The 17,207-nt window shown below is 44.1% G+C and overlaps 1 protein-coding gene across 3 annotated transcripts in view; it reads left to right on the top strand.

Moving 5' to 3' along the window:
- The window catches only part of prkar1b (protein kinase, cAMP-dependent, regulatory, type I, beta), a 60,713-nt gene extending 54,715 nt beyond the window's left edge, over nt 1–5,998 (top strand). For all 3 annotated transcript variants that reach the window (XM_018680855.2, XM_018680854.2, XM_018680856.2), the window contains 2 exons: nt 3,566–3,647; nt 4,474–5,998. In XM_018680855.2, the coding sequence (XP_018536371.1) occupies nt 3,566–3,647; nt 4,474–4,646 (255 nt within the window). In that variant the 3' untranslated portion in view covers nt 4,647–5,998. The remainder of the gene's footprint in view (nt 1–3,565; nt 3,648–4,473) is intronic.
- The last annotated feature ends 11,209 nt before the right edge of the window (nt 5,999–17,207 follow it).

The raw sequence follows: 17,207 nt of genomic DNA on the forward strand, positions 1-17,207 counted from the left end.
AAGTGTGGAGCCACAGGGTAAAGATTAACAGGTCTTAATTGGTTTAAACTATTTTTCAGATATTTTCTCTTTGAAAAAAAAAAACCTGTTCAAAAGCTGTTTCATGTATGAAAGAGAAGAGCTCTTGTAAGAAGAGCTGTTGTCCTCCAGTGTGTCGAGTTAGTTATCTCTGTGTGTGTGTGTGTGTGTGTGTGTGTGTGTGTGTGTGTGTTGGCGTTTGAGTGAGAAGGTGCAGACCCTGCTGGTACTGGGTGGCCTCATGAACAGGCTACTCAGGATATCACCTTTCTTCCTCCATCTCTGCTTGTGACTTTCTCTCTCTCCGCTCTACGCCTGTTGTCGATCCAGCAGTCGCTACTTCCTGTATGCAAGACGCTACATTTTGACATGTCACCACGAGCTGACTTGCTATGCTCTGTGTGTGGTATGTGTTTAGGTATGGGCGGCCGCTAAAGAGCATTTTGGTTAAGGACAGTAAGGAGTGTTATGTGACCAGTGATGATTTCGTACTTACTCTTTTAAGTTGGCTCCGACTTCCTTTTTTCTCTCTCCTCACTATGTCTCTGCGTCTTGTTTAGTATTCATTCGTACTTTGTTTGTTTTTCCCTCTCTCTGTGCCTGTACTCCTCTGTTATCTTTTGTTTTTGCCAGTCCTTCGCACCCTGCGTCGGGCGGCGTGGTGAGGAGGATCTCCGATGTTTATAAAAGAAATATCTGTGGAGCAGAACGCTGCCCCTGGGGTGGTACAGTGTGAGATGGTTATCTAGACCACACTGGATGAGGCCTGTTCACGAATGAACTACTGTACTTGATGGTGCTGCACTGTTTCACTTTCTTTGTTTGGACATGAATGGAAAGGAGAGGAATCAACTGGTTGTAAACACAGGAGCTTCAATGCCCCGTCGCCCCCCCAGGCTCTCCCCATTCACGTCTCTCTCTGTTTAATACTACTTTTGAACTGAAGCTGCTTGCTCGGTGCGTTGTAGTGAAATTCATTAAAAGTGGTCGTAGCAGTGTTTACACTTGAGATTAAACAAGGGAGATGGTGCAGACAATGTTGTACGATTTCATGGGATTTCATTTTTTTGGTCACCTTATGAAGAGTTAATGTAACAACCTTTACTCAACAGCCATGACTAGCTATGTGTAGAATGTTTATTTTTCAAAGCATTTTTATACCTTATTAGGCAGCTGACAGGAGAGAGATGAAAGGAAATGAGCTGAGCGAGGGATCAGGATATGACATGCAACAAAGGTCAAACCAGGGGATGTTGCCGCTCACAGTCGGCACCTTAACTCAGAAGCCACCAAGATGCCTTAAAAAGAGTGGAATTTTTGGATGAGAAGGACACAGATCAGCACTAACTTCTTAATCTTTATTCCCCTCTTCCTCTTGGTGATGTAGGCTGTACTTGCTGTAGTCTTCCTCATGCTGTGCTCACATTGTGTTTTAAATGCCATAGAATACGCTGTGAAAAGCTGAACTGGTCAGCATAGCAGCATTTTAGTCAACCACAAAAGCAAACACCAGCTGTTTCTCTGCTGCTTGCTCCTGCCTGCTCAGAAGCATTTAGTCAGTGGTGTGGAGCAGCACTAAGACCCAGAAGAGCAGACACAGGAAGTTACCTGCCTCTAGACTTCAGCCTCACGCTCAGTGCAGCTCAGATAACTGTCCTGGGTAATCAGTTCAGCTACTGGGACTGGCTAATCTTTAATCAGTAGACCTAATCAGACGAAATTCACGCATTAGCCAAGTGGTTGTGATTTTCGCTCCTCATCTTCTATCAAGCTTGTCAAAACAAGTTAAGACCACACAAGGACATCGGTTGGTTGTTGTTTAGAGGAGTGAAGAATAAGCCCAATACTCTCAACATCTTCAGCCACGATATCACTGCTCTATTGTAAAGTAATGAAGGGACCCCCACTCCACTCCACACCTAAATTCACAGCACAGAGTTTAGTCAGGTATTACGTGGAAGTGACACCCCTGCAGTATTCTCCACTTATTTCAACAATATCCCCCACTTCTCCACAGTTCATTTCAAGCACAAACTCACTCAGGTCACACACACACACACACACACACACATACACACAACCCATTCACTGAAATACAGTCCCACCTTTGTATGTCTACAGCAAGTCGCTGGCAGTTTTGGGGTTTCTCATTAAGGCTCATTATATTCATATTTAGCATTATTAGCCTGGTCAGCACAGGGAGCAGAGAGCAGAGAAGGATTAGAGACACTGAGAGAGCGCTGGAACGGTCAAGTCTGTTTTACAGGGCGGTCTAAGACAAGCTGGGAAGTTCCCCGACTGATTTTTTACTCACAACCAATTACAGCTGGAGTTGAGTACATGAGAATGTCTAGACGTCGACACTGAAAACACATATTTTTGCCTCTGTCTAAACATATGCATGCCAAACATACAGTATGCTCCATCACACACACACACAGTTATGCTTAAGAGAAATGAGTCATCAAGTAACTGACAGTTACATGTAAGTGTGGGCATTTAGGGCATGGAGCACGACTCAAAACGGTTCGTGGTGGCTCAAATGCAGAGATAAATATTAAAACATGTGCTCGTTCACACACACACGCAAGAGTCAACAGCTGCAAGATACAACTACATGAACTGTTATCATCTGTTGGGCAGCAGAGTGAACGGAAATCAAATTTCCTCCCTTATACTTTTTAGATGAGTCACTGTGTGAGTACACACACGCACACATACACACAACACACACACATGCAACAAGCAGCGGGTGATAGTAATACGCGTAGCGTAGCTGGTCAGAGAATCCAGCCACTCTGTCCAGCAGACATCAGCTGTTGATTTTCTCACTATATTTGTGTGTGTATGTGCATTTGCATGTGATTTTCATTCTGCATCCATCTCTGTGTGTGTGTGTGTGTGTGTGTGTGTGTGTGTGAGATCATTGCCTGTCTGTTTGAGTTTGCAAATGTGTGATATACCATGTGAGTTAGCGAGGGACAATGCTATTTGGACCATACTGAGTTTGTGTGTGTGTGATAGTGTTTTTGGGTCAATTAGGGACACTACATTGGAGCTCCCTCAGTCTTGGACAATACAGTTGTTTCCATTTTGTTGGTGAATGCAGATAAAGGGGATTATATGATGGAGACACTGAGAAATCAGTTCAGCCTCTAATGGGCTTAGATGTTTGTATTTATTACACTCTGGAGGAAATAAAGCAGAACCAATCAGATTTTGTATCACACACCCATGTTGGAATATGTGTGTGTGTGTGTCGTTTTCTGTTTCTGCTCGTATGCGTCCCACAGAGCAGGTGTCCGTCCCACAGAAAAGTGGGCTAAATCCTGTGCACCTGTGTTCTTATGAAGCAAAGGAATTTCTCCTTGGCTTAATCCTCCTGATGATTTTCAGCCCCTTGCTAAAAAACTCCTCCTTTTCTCCCCCTCCCATCCTTTCCTCCCTCCCGCCCCACCCAATTTCTCTCCGTCTCATCTTGTTCTTTCTCTTGTCTCTCGCTCTCTCCTTTCTTTCCCTTAACTCTTGTTTTCTTTTCTGTCTCCAGGGAATAGCCTCTGTTCTGCAGCGCAGATCTGACAATGAGGAGTATGTGGAGGTTGGACGCCTCGGACCCTCTGACTACTTTGGTGAGTGGCTGTAGGCCGATGGAAACCTTTCTGTCTTCTGTCTGGCTGATAAAAAGCTATTGTTATTTTTTTTATAATACCTTTGATTTTAGTATTAATGGTATTAATACAAATTAAGAAATTAAGAAAAATAAAAGTAGCAATTCCTGGATATCACATTGCTGAGAGAGGTCAAAAGGTGATTGAATTGCAAAACAGTTTTGAATTAACTCAACCTGTAGACAATGTTCCAAATGTTATGATTATGGGAAAGGTGCAGTTTTCAATTACACTTAATCTCTTAATCAGCTGATTATTTTCTTGATTAAGGGTTGATTATTTGGTCTGTGTCACGGTATTAGATGATAGTGAAAAATGTCCATCTCAAGTTCCCAAATCCCAAGGTGACCTCATCAGGTGCCATGTTTTATCTTACTGACAGTACGAAATACAGAATCTATTCTGTTTAGAAGCACATAAGATAAAGAAAAGCTGCAAGTTCTCATGTCATTTTTTCTATCGATTTGCCTAAAAATGATTGATGATTGCACATTACTGTAAATCAATTATTAAAATCAGTTTTTCTGAGTAAACAAAAAAAATTGTTCTTCAAATATTGGACATTTCTGTAAATGTTTAATATGTTTACAAGTAAATCAAAATGAGTAAAAGTGCTTGGAGTGAAAACAGAATATTACAAAATGAACAGTGTTGTAATCACTGATTTAATCCTTTTCTCCAGGAAATTGCTCTCGGTTAGCATATGGTGTTTCCTCATAACTTCTTCATGCTGTTCGGAACACATTAAATGACACCCCAGCTGACTGTCTCTCCTCTCCTCCACCAGGTGAAATTGCCCTGCTGTTGAACCGTCCCAGGGCAGCCACCGTAGTCGCCCGCGGTCCGCTCAAGTGTGTGAAGCTGGACAGGCCCCGCTTCGAGCGTGTGCTGGGGCCGTGCTCAGAGATCCTCAAGAGGAACATCCAGAGATACAACAGCTTCATCTCTCTCACCGTGTGACAGGTCGGCCCCTGTGGGCCCCACCAGCAGGGGTGGGCAGCATCAGCATCAGAGTTTTGGTCAGTGGGTGGGAAGGGGTGAGGATGTGGGGGTAAAGGACATGGGTTTTACATCTACAATGACAGGGCGCTCATTTCCTGCCTTTTTTTTTTCTCCATTTTTGCGCATTTCTTTCTTTTGATCTTGTGCACTTTGACTTGACCTGTGCTGTCACGTAGCTTTATGTCAACAAAAACATGCAGGAGTATGAACATCAGCGAGGACAGAGATCATTCGGTTCATTATGTTCTGTAAATGAGTCATATATACAGTGCGATCAGCTGTATATGATGCATGCCTCTAGACTGACAAAGAATGGCGTTTGCACTTTCGTGAATTTATGAAGGGTACGGATGAATTCAGGAAATAAGAAGGAAGTAAAGTCATGTTTACGAACAGCGGGAGGAAGTGAGTCCACATTTCTTTGCTCGCTGGCTGTGGTTTGCCTTTTTCTTTTTGACCTCTGAGTGTACGTGGTGCCATTTCTAGGCCAAATAAGACCAGCACTACACAGACCTCTGTTCCCCTAAAATGTAGATGTAGAGGTATGAGGAAAAATAAATTCTTGGCTGTTTCATTCATTTTTAGTGCTTCTTAAATGTGCTTTTGCTGCTGTTATCAGTTGGGGGTGGGGTGTTCTTAGAGGCAGTGATGTGTTAAGTTAAGATTTTAATATTATGTGGCATGTGGCAGCCAAATTAATTTAAGAGTTGCTTTTTTTCCCCCCTCAAGATCCTCTCTGTCTCAATATTCCCCCCAAAGCGGTTCAGTCTGATCTGTGAGCCGTGTGGAGCTTCCAAGGGCGCAGTAGTGTTACCAGTCCAGTCCACATACACACAGAGTGTGAAACACACTGACATGAAACACACAACCATACTGTATATGCTTACACTGTCTCAGGACTAAATAAATCTTCAACACACACAGATATACACATACACGCACAACTTACCTGATGCTTTTTTAAGCTGATTTCGTTCTATGTTATATTGCTAGATGAAAGCTTTTGCACCACTTTAGAGTTCGTAACGTTGGGTCAATACAGCCATTTGATTTAGCTGTTTTTAAGACATGACTTCTATGTTCTGAATACATAAAAGAAAGAGGTAAAAAAATATATATATATGTGTGTATATATACTTGTGTTCCTTTCCTTTGATCTACTTTTCTGTCAAAAGTTGCACAACTGACCCAGCGACTGATGTTGCATAAAACGGGACCTTAAGAAAAGAACTTTTCTGTATTTTCTCTCTCTGTATCTCTTTCTTTCAACTATCAAACCATCTTGAGCAAATAAAGATAAGCCTCTGAAATCCTTTTGATTTGAGTCGTTATTTTCTCTTGATCAGCCCCTCCTTGTCCCACAGTGAATGTGACTTTTTTCACATTCCTTCTCCGTTTATCCCAGCTTCTGGCATCCTCTCCTCCTCTCCTGACTTGACTTAGTTCTCTCCTTGCCTTTATCTCATCTCATGCCATTTAAGTCCACACCCTTGCTCCCCGAGACATTATATCTCTATTAATCTCCCCTTTTCTTTCTCTGAAGTGCAAACTGTCCTCTTCAATCACACTTTTCACATTTCTTCCTCACAGGTACCACCTCCATCTGTTCTCTCCCCCCACCCCCACCCTGTCTGGCTCCCTCCACTCCTCTCTGCTCTCCATCCTTCTCACATTAAGCCAAGTGTCAGTCATCCGTCAGTCTGAGCTGTCAGAAAGCCTCAGAGCTCCTCCCAGCCAGTTTACACCACAGCGGACTAAAGCCTCCACAGCTTCGACACATTCCTCTTCATCTTAATGCCCACTAAATCAACTAAGGAATGTGCCCCCGACTTGCCGACATCGAGTTTAGTACCCCTCCTCCCCACGCATGCACCCTCACTCACGCACACACCTACATCACTTTGACAGTACACACTAACACACGAACCCATAAACACACAGGTTTGGGGTTTGTAGCTCAGGGAAACAAGTATTTCTGCTCCATCTTGCAAAGGCAGCAAAAGATCTAGGGTTTGATTTCCAGCACGAAAAGATGTGTCAACTCATGGCAGTTAACCACGAATAACATATCAGAACAATTTCTTTTTTTTTGTTGTTGTTGTTGTTTTTTAAACCTTCGTGCAAGTGCAGTCACTTGCATGTAGCATTTGGTAAGTTATATGCTGTGATTTTGCTTCAGACCACACTGACGGTTATGCATTTTGACTCCGTAATTTTAAAACTGCTGACTCTTAAAGGAATTCTAACTTTCTTCTCAGCAAGTTTTCTTGGATAACAGTTAAAGCTTTTCTCTTGCTTTGGCTCCCTTGGAGAGGATGCTGCTGCTCTTTCAGCAAGGCATCAAACTAAACTAACAGCTTGAGAAATAGTCGGTAATTCTAGACACCCAGAAGGAGGACAGATACAGGATGACATGGCTGAAAGTTCTGGAAAAACTAGTAAGTGGACCTTGAAAGTTGGTGTTGTTAAGCTACTACTTCCAAGGTCAAGCATGAAGCTAAAGGCTTCACTTTTAGTCTAATGAAAAAAGCTAATAAGTGGTGTTCAGTCAAACAACCACCATGTCCATCTTAACACCAGAGTGAAAACTGACCTGAACTGACCTGAGTTAATATGTGTGTGTGTGTGTGTGTGTGTGTGTGCATGAGTCCATAGCACCTGATTAGGCAGGGCCATTTCTGGGTCATCCTGGGTGGGCCAGTTGAGGACAAATCTTGGCACTGTCGCATGAGCAGTAAGGTGAAGCCTTGATATCCTGGCACCGTGCCTGTGTGAGAATAAGAGAACACAATGAAATGCACACACTTTCACACACTCCTGCAATGACTTTTTAATTTAGGGTCGTTCAGTTCTGTGTTTGGGTCCTTTCATAGTCCCATAGTCTGTCATGTAGCTCCTGTGGTCCCACTGAGCTTGTAACACAGAGACCAAAAACATTTCACCTGCTAAACTGACATCAGTTCAGGTAACAAAGGCTGAAAGTTGATCACAGCCAGAGATGTTTTGAAGGCCTCCGAGTTATACATTGTAATATCTTCTCATAAGATTTGGTTAAATGTTCTTGTTCGTGTTTCTAGTTGTTTTTAAGCGTGCAAATGTGTTTTTCCATGCACTAAACAGAAGTGGTTCATGAGAGGAGGAGAGCAGCAGAAGCAGTGACTTGGGAGGATGAATGACCCCAACTGCACCACCATCCTTCCTACTACTCCCTCCATCCTTTTTGTTGCTGCTGCAGCTTGACTCTACTACAACTCCCAGCTACTCCCACATCGGAGTGTGTTTAGCGCAGGAGTCCTGTGTGTTTTGTTGTCCAAACAAACAAAAGGCCCAACTCAGTGAGCTGGTGGGGAGGTGGAGAGGGAGGAGACGGAGAGGATGTAGAGGATAAAGAAGGAGGTGGAGAAGGAGATGAACATGCACAAGGAGGAGGAGGAGGAATGTTAAGAAACGCTGTGCCAGCTGCACCGACAGGGCCTTTAATATGCTTTCACTTGGTTTTTAAGTGCACTCCCGAGTGGTGTGAAGTCCACTGAGAGCCACTGAGATAAAAATTTGAAGAGCATGGGAACATTTTACCGCCTCATTTACAGGATGGCTTCTTAGGTGCATCCTCCCCAAATTGCAAGTTTTATATAACAATTGCCAAAAATTTACAAGATAAGATGGCTGGGAGTTATTTGGTATGTGTGTGTGGGCATGCTTGCATGTATATTTGTTGCATCCCATAACCAGACACAGCCACCCTTGGTCTCCTGAGAGGATGTTTTATTTGGTGGTGCATATTTAGATTTGGCACAGTGAGTGTAGCCCCTGGGCATGTGACCCCTCACCCTCCCTCTCTCTATTTCTTCCCAATTCTCTTTCTTTTGTTTCCTGTCCTCTTCTGCTGTTCTCTGTGTTCCCATAGCCGCCATCTCCCAGCTCCCCTCTATCCCCTTGTCTGGAGAGATCCAGGCTAATTAAAATGCCTGCCAACACTAGACTACAACCTCCATTGATTCTCCCTGCCTTCTTGCTCCTCCATGATCCACACACCCTGGTGAAAGAAAAAAAAAATCAACCCCCAACCGCCCGCACTAATGACCACAGCCTTTGATACGCAGCTCTTTTCTCATCTGGATATATTGGGTGTGGCGACCTGACTGTTCCAGAGCAGAGTTCAGCCCGGCTGGGTCGAAACTCACGGCCCAGGGGCATCTCATCTCCGACAGTTTCCCACTTTCTGCTGCTCTGATTCTCAACAGCTAATCGTGACCTTCTGGGGTCATAGGTCACCACCCAGGCCCGGTCACAGGTGACTGAGCAATAGTGAGGATGATGGGATTGTGGGGGTTAGGGATGGCGGGGGGAGAAGGAGAGTCAAAAATTGGGTCAGGAGATCATCACAAGGTCCGGCTCAGTTAAACAGCAGATCCTCTACATAGTGATGACTGAATAACTTGGTTGTCACTCTGTAGAGTGGTCAGCTTTGTCATTACTACAGAAAAGTTCCTTGAAAGAATACAACACCAATTTAGTTTTGCACTCTTATCATATTGTCAGAGGTATCATCTTTTTTCATTCCACACGTTTGTCAAGTCTTGTCAAAACTGTTATCAGATTTGGGTGTGTTATAGTGGTGGCTTGACTAATGTATCCTCAAGCAGAGATGAGGAGCAGGCAAGTGACATCATTTATAGCAACTTATTAGACATCGCGTATATAGCTCCCCCTGGAGCCACAAGGGTTTATACAACAATAAGACCTGTAAATAGACTGTGACATGTGAAATCATTGCAGTTGTGCTTAAACAAGGCAATCATCGTTCTCATAAAACAGCTGAGAGCCAACTGTAAGTAATTAAAATGATTTACTTTGAAATTATGTCTTCTTCCTGTTGCTGTCTTTAAAGTGACATGTCCTTCACTGTTTGTCCCCAGTAAGACACGGCCGGCTGCCTCCAAGAAAAGAAAGGAGAAAAAAGGGGAAAGGAAGAAATGAAGGAGGGGACGAGATACCATCTGTTTGTTTTTCTGCCTTTCTTTCCCAAGCTTGTTATCGTTCCTCATTTCCTGCTGGACGACAAGTAAATAATTCACATGTATACATGTACCAACACTGAGACCAGGCCTCCCTGCCTCGCCTCAGTTTTGGCCTCAGTTTGAAAGCTACTTCCCAGCCAACTGAGCCTCGGCGACTCTCCTCCAAACGAAGTGTAGAAAAAGCAAACAAAAGACTGAAATGTTCTCCCGACATTTTGCATGCTCAAGGGGAAAAAAATGGGTCAGTAGCATTTTTCTGAGTGAGATATTCCATCATGCACATGACTCCGCAATCTCCTGCCCACGTTGATCCCGACCCAGCACAATCCATCTCTTCACTTCAGCGCTGACTTCACTCCCTGAGGAGGCAGCTCAGCAATTGTCTCAATTGTTCCCTTTTTTCAGAGCCTCCTACTCTCTGAGGAATCGTTAGGGTTTTGAGTGCAGATCATAAAAGTAGTTGAACTCTGTTCTAATCACATTAGGAAGATGAAGGAATGCAATGAGCAAAAAGTCCCTGTTGGACTGTTAAAACAATGGTCTCAAAAGCCCATTGAGATAATGTTAATAGATCTTTGGCTTTGGGACATTTTTGGATGGATGGTTTGCTTCAGGCTCTTAAGATTCCAGAGCTTAAAGCATCTCTTGTCTCTAAATCAATTTTCAGTTCTCGAGATGTGATTCTCCAAATTGGACTGGGTGTGACATTCTTCCATCGGCATCCTCCCTGGAATGAACATGTGTTTGGTTCTATTATGTGAGTGCTTCACTGAGTCAATCATCACATCCCAGAGGATTCACCCCCCACACCCCATACAACACAACCCCTCACTGCAGGTGTGCAAAGTCACGAGGCAAAGGCTGTCAAGTGGTTCCTGATTGCCAGGCCACCCTAGACATCCACAACCCTCCGGCCCCTCCTCAAGTGCCCCCGGATCTGTTCCAACATCCCAGCTGTACCTTAAGCAGTGCCCCCTGAGCTGAGGCAGTGGCTGGGGAGCCCGCGGGAGTCCGCAGGGGTGACCCGGCTCTCTCTAAACCCTGCAGGAATGTGTGGATTTGAGTGAGTGCTGTAACCAGAGAGCACTCTCTCCTATCTTTAAGCCCATAATGGAGCCACTTCCTGTTGATAATCAGTTTGTTGTGATCTCCCTCTGCCTCTGGATTTTGACACTTCATCTTGAGTCCTAGGAGAGGAGGAGGCGGAGAGGTGCTATTATGGTTCTGGTCTGTCTACCATAATGACAGTATGGGCTGGCATCAAAGGCTTGGTGACCAAAAAAAGTTATTTTTCTAATTTGAGTCTTAGATCCTAGCGTACATATGTATGCATGCATGCAACATACAGTCTATACATTGCATGACATCAAATGTGCGTGCTGTGTGGGGTTTACGTCTCATCTCACTTCAACTCTGGCAGGAACATTTTCCCTTTTTTGTTGTTACTTTCTACTGTTGATAATCTAATAAAGGGAAGAATGCCAGGAAAAAAGGAATGGGGGTCCTGCTAACACCATCCTGTCTTCTCATTTTTTCCCCCTCTGTCTCTCTCCCTCACTTGCTGACATACATCCTTCGGAGCAAGATCTGGATCTGTATCTGGTACTACTTTTATGGCCCCCCCAATAATAACAACAACAACAATAAAAGCCAAAAACCTTCTGTAATTATTTTTTAAAAGCAGCTATAGTGCTGCTTCCAGAGGAGCTAACTGGGAGCTTGTTGTGGTAGGGGGCTTAATCGTTACCACGATGCGTGCGAAACAGCATCACGGTATGGCTCATAAACTGGGCAGGGCTGCTCTCCTGGAGGTAAAGTGCTTTCATGGCTCAGTTAGGTGTGGTTGCTATAGGAATGGCACTGTGTTGAGGAAAATCTCATGCACAATTCAAGGCCCTGGTCTATGTCATAGCATACCTCAAGCCATGTAAGGTCCTGGGGCTGACGGCACAGTGAGTAATCAGGTGCATCAAAGTGGATTCTCTTATTTGTCTTAATCATCCTTTAATTTAGGGAGTTTTCTTTTTAGATCTTCAAACCCTTGCCACCTCTCCTCTTCTCCTTACACCCTCTTTACTCCTCCTTCCCCTCCAAGTCTTTTTCTTTCCTCTTCACCTCTGTCACAAATGGCTTATGTCGCTCAAGTCGACCAGAGAAATATCTCCTTAATCCCCTCCCCGGATATAGAACCCTGCCCCCTGCCCCCAAATATACACATCACCACTACCATCATCATGACCACCGCTAGTTCCTCCATCTCATGCTCCCTGCACCATCAGTGGGGCGGCCCATGGCTAGTGAAAGACAAGGGGGAGAAGGAAGGGTAAATAACGAAGTGAAAGCCCCATCTGACATGCCAATTGGAGTAATTATGGGCTTATAGGCTCCTAATACATTTCTGAGGACAGCTTTGTGTGGCCCCACTGAGAACTGAGCTTGTCTGTCATGTAACAACGTAAAGATGACTTGTCATTGGGCCCAGTGATCCATTTTGCTTATAATATGATTTACATACATTTTGCCCCATGAATCACACATCCACTTTTTACTCATGATATCAGTTTCTTGCTATTTGTTTGGATGACTTTTCACTGCAAGTTGAAGCCATTTCTTTCCGCTCACCATTGATGTATAATCCTATAAACTCTCATATGTTTATTATGAGTATGTCCCTGTATATGTTTCATTCTTTAATGTCCTTATTTCAGGGCCAGATTCATGTAAGGCAATACTAGTCAGTTATTTTCCCATTGGCACCAACAGAAAGCTTACATTTGTGCCGCTATAATGTCTGCACTCTACACATTTTCCTCCATCCCCTTGGGACGGCAGTGAGACAGGGCAGCTCTGTCTCCCCCTCTGTCCTTTCCACATCGTCCTGTCCCGCCTTTGATGTCCCCCTGCCAAGACCCTGATTTGTGGCTTAGCCGGGTTCTCCCCTCCTAGCCTCCGGACCCACGGAACATGGGGGACGCAGTGGGAGTTCCCAGAGTTTTAGGGGAGTCACAGTAGAGAAAGGGGGGGTGTGGGGGGGTCAGACCACCACAGAGCCAGGGAGACCCCTTTCTTCCTCCACGCTGGTTCCCACCGCTCCCAACACGGCACACACATGTTGAAAAGGTCAGGTCTTGATAGACAACAGAGCACCGGCAATTACACTGCTATTTCTCAGTGGCTGGAAGTCCCCTGTTTTCTATGAGTGTGTGTGTATGTGTGTGTGTGTGTGTAGAAAGAGAGAGTGTTTTTTTTTCTTCGTTCATCGAGAATAAAGAGGCAGTGTTTTAAGGGGAAAAGGAGCTGGGACAGGGGGAACAGGGAACTGCATGTAAGGACTTGTGCCCGGATTGCTTCACGTCTGTCTGTCTGTCCATTTGTGGAAATTGGAGAATGTGCATGAGAGAGTGCAGGTGTGTAAGTGTTAGCGCATAAGTAGATTCCCACATTTACAGTGTATGTGTGAGCGTAAGAGAGAATGCATGTGTGGGTATGTTCATACCTGAGCTACAAGCCTGATTTTGTTTCTAAATGGGATTTCCTTTCCTCACATCTGGAACTGAGGCTCACTTTCTGCTGCTTCCTCCGTGCTGTTGCGGTCGGACGCTGCGGTCAGGAGCCCATCTCTGACCTAAACAATGGGGTCAAACCCTAGAATCTGCAGGAGCTGGATGCTGAGGCTGCGAGGAATGTGAAAAAACAGACACAAACGCACTCACACACTCAGATTTTGTCCAGCGTGTTCCCAGCATTTTCTCTCTTCGGTGTCATTTCTCCTTCACACCGAACACCTATTTCTGGCTCTCTAAGGATGGCTTTCATGGAAGAGTACAGAGTGAAAAAGTCAAGACAGAGTTATGACAAGAGCAGACCGCAGTTTGACAGATCTGGAGATCACACGGAGAGGATGCCGCGGTCTCTTAACAACTGGAGTGCGCTGCTGTAATGTATAATGTGTTGCAGCTGAAAGTTTGCCCTGCATACCTCGTATCACCAGCTCTGTGCATTTATATGTGCATGTGGTGTAATTTTCTGATCCCAGAGGTGGACTTGACTATGCACTTGTGACTTTTGAAAGAGCAGTTGGGCATTGTGTCCCCTGAATGCCTGCACACCTATAGTGCCTTAAAGGAAAAGGGGGTCCAAAGAGGGGGGTGCTGGGAGGCCCCACAGTGCACTTCATTCAGGTTGCTATGCATGTTATAAAGATGAAGGCCTGTAAATGGCTGCCAGTAATCATCCCTATAAAAGAGCAGCTGTGTCTAGGACCAGTTGGAACTAAGGCTCCTGTACTTGCCCCCCACCTCCTCCTATACTACTTATTATTCAGTGAACAAGCAGTAACAGTGTGCGTTGGAGTCTTTCTATGTGTGATTGTGTGCGTGAGTGTGTGTGTGCGCTGTGCTGCTCCTTGTTTATGTGAGTAGAAGTTGCCCTGGATATGCACTCTGCTCTGGATAATTTCATAAAGTCCAATCTATAGCACTACCAGCCTCTGGAATGTACCTTTGCTCCTGGGAAGTTTCACCTGAATTACTTAAGTGTGTAAGTGTGTGTGTGTGTACATGAGTAACCCAACCATAAATGTTACCGTCGTTTCTAATGGGCCTATTACAAGACATCAGCTCGTGTCGAATATCACACAGCCCCGTGCTGAAAACATCAAGACGCAGCCCACTAATGTAATCAACTTTGTCATCACAGACACTGATGAGCTAGTTCAGGCTTTAGTTAGCTTTGCCTAATTCTACCCCGAGGAGGAGGGAGGAGATCACTCTGTAGTCTACAAAGGACCTGCTCCCTGTGTCCGTGACTCATGCGTGCTCATGATATGGCTGGGTGGTGCTGGGGGAGACACAAGGTTAAAATCTGTGTTTGTTTGTCTGTTGCAAGGCAATCCACTTAGTCTTTGACATTATGAGGTGTCATAGAACTGGGATGCCCAGTGGAAAATATGTAATAGCTTTCATTGGTGAGGAAATATAACAGCTGCAGGTATCATAACCGTTGTGAATGTGCAGCTATCAGTATATTGAGTTTCTATTGTCAGTGCTGCTATCTTTTTATGGTTCCCCAGCACACTGAAGTGTGAGATTCTTTGCTTTCGTTGCAGGGGTCAGAGTTCAGGATCAAGTTGACATTGGGTTATAGGTGACAAAGCTCTTTTGCACATATCCAAAGGTGTCAGGACTGTATAATACTGTAGATATTTAAACAATGTCACAGAAAAGAGACATTTTTCAGGCATATTCAAGTGGAGTGTGAAAGACCACTGACAATGATGAAAATAAATCCGGGTTTTTCTCCCTAAATCTGGTAAAAATCTTATTAGAACTTCCTCGTTGATTCATTCTGATTATAAAAGATATGAAACTACACTCAGCTACAATTTACCCAAAACACCAGCTTAAAAAATATTTGGGTTCACAAGGTCAAAACTCCTCAAATGTCCACTCCTTCCTACCATGGAAATAGATGATAAGAACAGACAGACTTCATCCAGGCTGAGAAACACACTCCAATTCCCTAAGGGCCATGCAACTCATATCCACCACATTCTTAAAACATTTCCCCCCTTTTTCCTACGCTACTCTCACTGGGAACTATGTGTGGCCCAGGGGGAGAAACGGGAGTCATCACCTCACTCAGAGAACGTCCTCTCCGCAGCGTCTTTATGGCTAGATTTACTGTGCACCAGCATCTATAAAACCATTTAATGGGGTTAATGTTGTTAGGTACACAATCCGCAGTTGCCAGTAAACATGTTGCCTAATAGCTCATGCAGAAAAGTTTTGCAGCTTTTGCAGGGAGAGAGAATAATTTCTGAATCTTGTTTTAATTTTTTCTTCTCCCTCGTAAATGTGATTCTTCTTTTTTCTTCTTTGGTGATTTGTTTTTTTTTCCCTCCTTTGTGTAAATATTTTCTTTTTATCTTCCTCTCACCACCTCTGCCGCCCTCTCCATCTCACATCTGCATCGTGCTTCTTCGTCTGAAGTTCGAGTTTAAGATTTTTTTCCTCCGCATTCATCTTGATTAAAGCAGAATTTATAAGAACAGTCATCAAAACACAAAAGAGACATTAAAATGACCAACAGAGAAAATCTGCAATGCATCATCTTCACCTGCTTGTTTTTCCCCTTTTACTCACTTCTTCACCTGACACACATAACGGTCACTCTCTCCTTCTCTGACTCCCCCTTTCCCACCATGATGCAAATTGTACACCTACAAGAAACATGATTCATGCGTTGCAGTGAGAGTGCACAGCCAGGCAGGGAGGCTGACCCGTGAATGTAACCATGACGGCGCTATAAGACTGTTGCTTACCACACAGGGGTTGTCATGACCCTGCCTGTTACCAGCCAGTATTAGTCATTTTGCTATAGCTCACATACTTTATGCACACAGTTACTCATGCAATGTTACGCTGAGGAATGAGCAATTGTTGCAGTGCAGTTACATTTGTTAAAAAAAGGAAAAAAAGAGGCTTCAGTGGGAGAAACGTGTCACATAAATCGCTTTAGCAGGGGGAAATTCATTTTCAAAATATTACATTCATTTTACAGCGCTGGTACCATCCTTAAAATGAACTTCATTGCCCTATTAAAATAGTTACATTAATTACTAAACCAGCTGCTGCAGTCAGTGCTTTCTCCATGCAGCGTTTTCCAGCCACAAACGCCCTCGGGCCAGCCTCGTGCTATGCGATCCAGATGAATGGACAAGGTGGAGGGCAGACCACCTGGCTGGCTGACCTATGGCTCCCTGCTGATTGTCACCTCTGGCTGATAATGTGTGCGCACGCTGTCTGCGTCTCTGCTCCTGTAGGTATGTCTCGTTTATCACGCCCCTCGGGCTCTTCTCCCAGACCTCCCAGCACAGCACAGCACAACACACCAGTTTCCTTGCAACAAGTTTGAACCAGCTTATTGTTAACCTGCCGTTAACTAGTTGCTTCCTGTGTCCCAAAGTCATGCACACACATATGGGTGTTAAAATAATCGAGACAATACTGGGTCATTTTCATCATATATCACCAGTTTTTAAAAAAGTTAAATTCAGATTTCTCTGTGCTCCTACCAGATGTCCAGACACCATTCAAAAATGGCTTCTTCTTAAACTTAAAAGCACAAAGGGAGCTTGTGTTACTGTCTCATCATCATGAGACATCATGAGTCACCACCATCATCGTTACCATGATAATTATCATCATCATCGTTGTACATATTTTCGTCTAGTTTGTCCAAATTTAGTTACATCCTGAAGATCATAATACACCCTGAGTAATTTCATATAAATTTCATTATTGCCTTCTTCTTCTTCTCCTAATACTTTATTCAGTTAGTGCCTTAATTGTTAACAAGGAGGAAATGAGAACAGAGTTTCATCATTACCATTTTCATCAGCATCCTCATCCCTTTTGTCTCACTTTGTCCAAAGTCATCAGTCAGTTTTACATCCTTTCCAATCACTGATAATCAATACTGCCAGAATCTTTGAGTG

The sequence above is a fragment of the Lates calcarifer genome, linkage group LG11, assembly GCF_001640805.2.
Source record: "Lates calcarifer isolate ASB-BC8 linkage group LG11, TLL_Latcal_v3, whole genome shotgun sequence".
Taxonomy (NCBI): domain Eukaryota; kingdom Metazoa; phylum Chordata; class Actinopteri; family Centropomidae; genus Lates; species Lates calcarifer.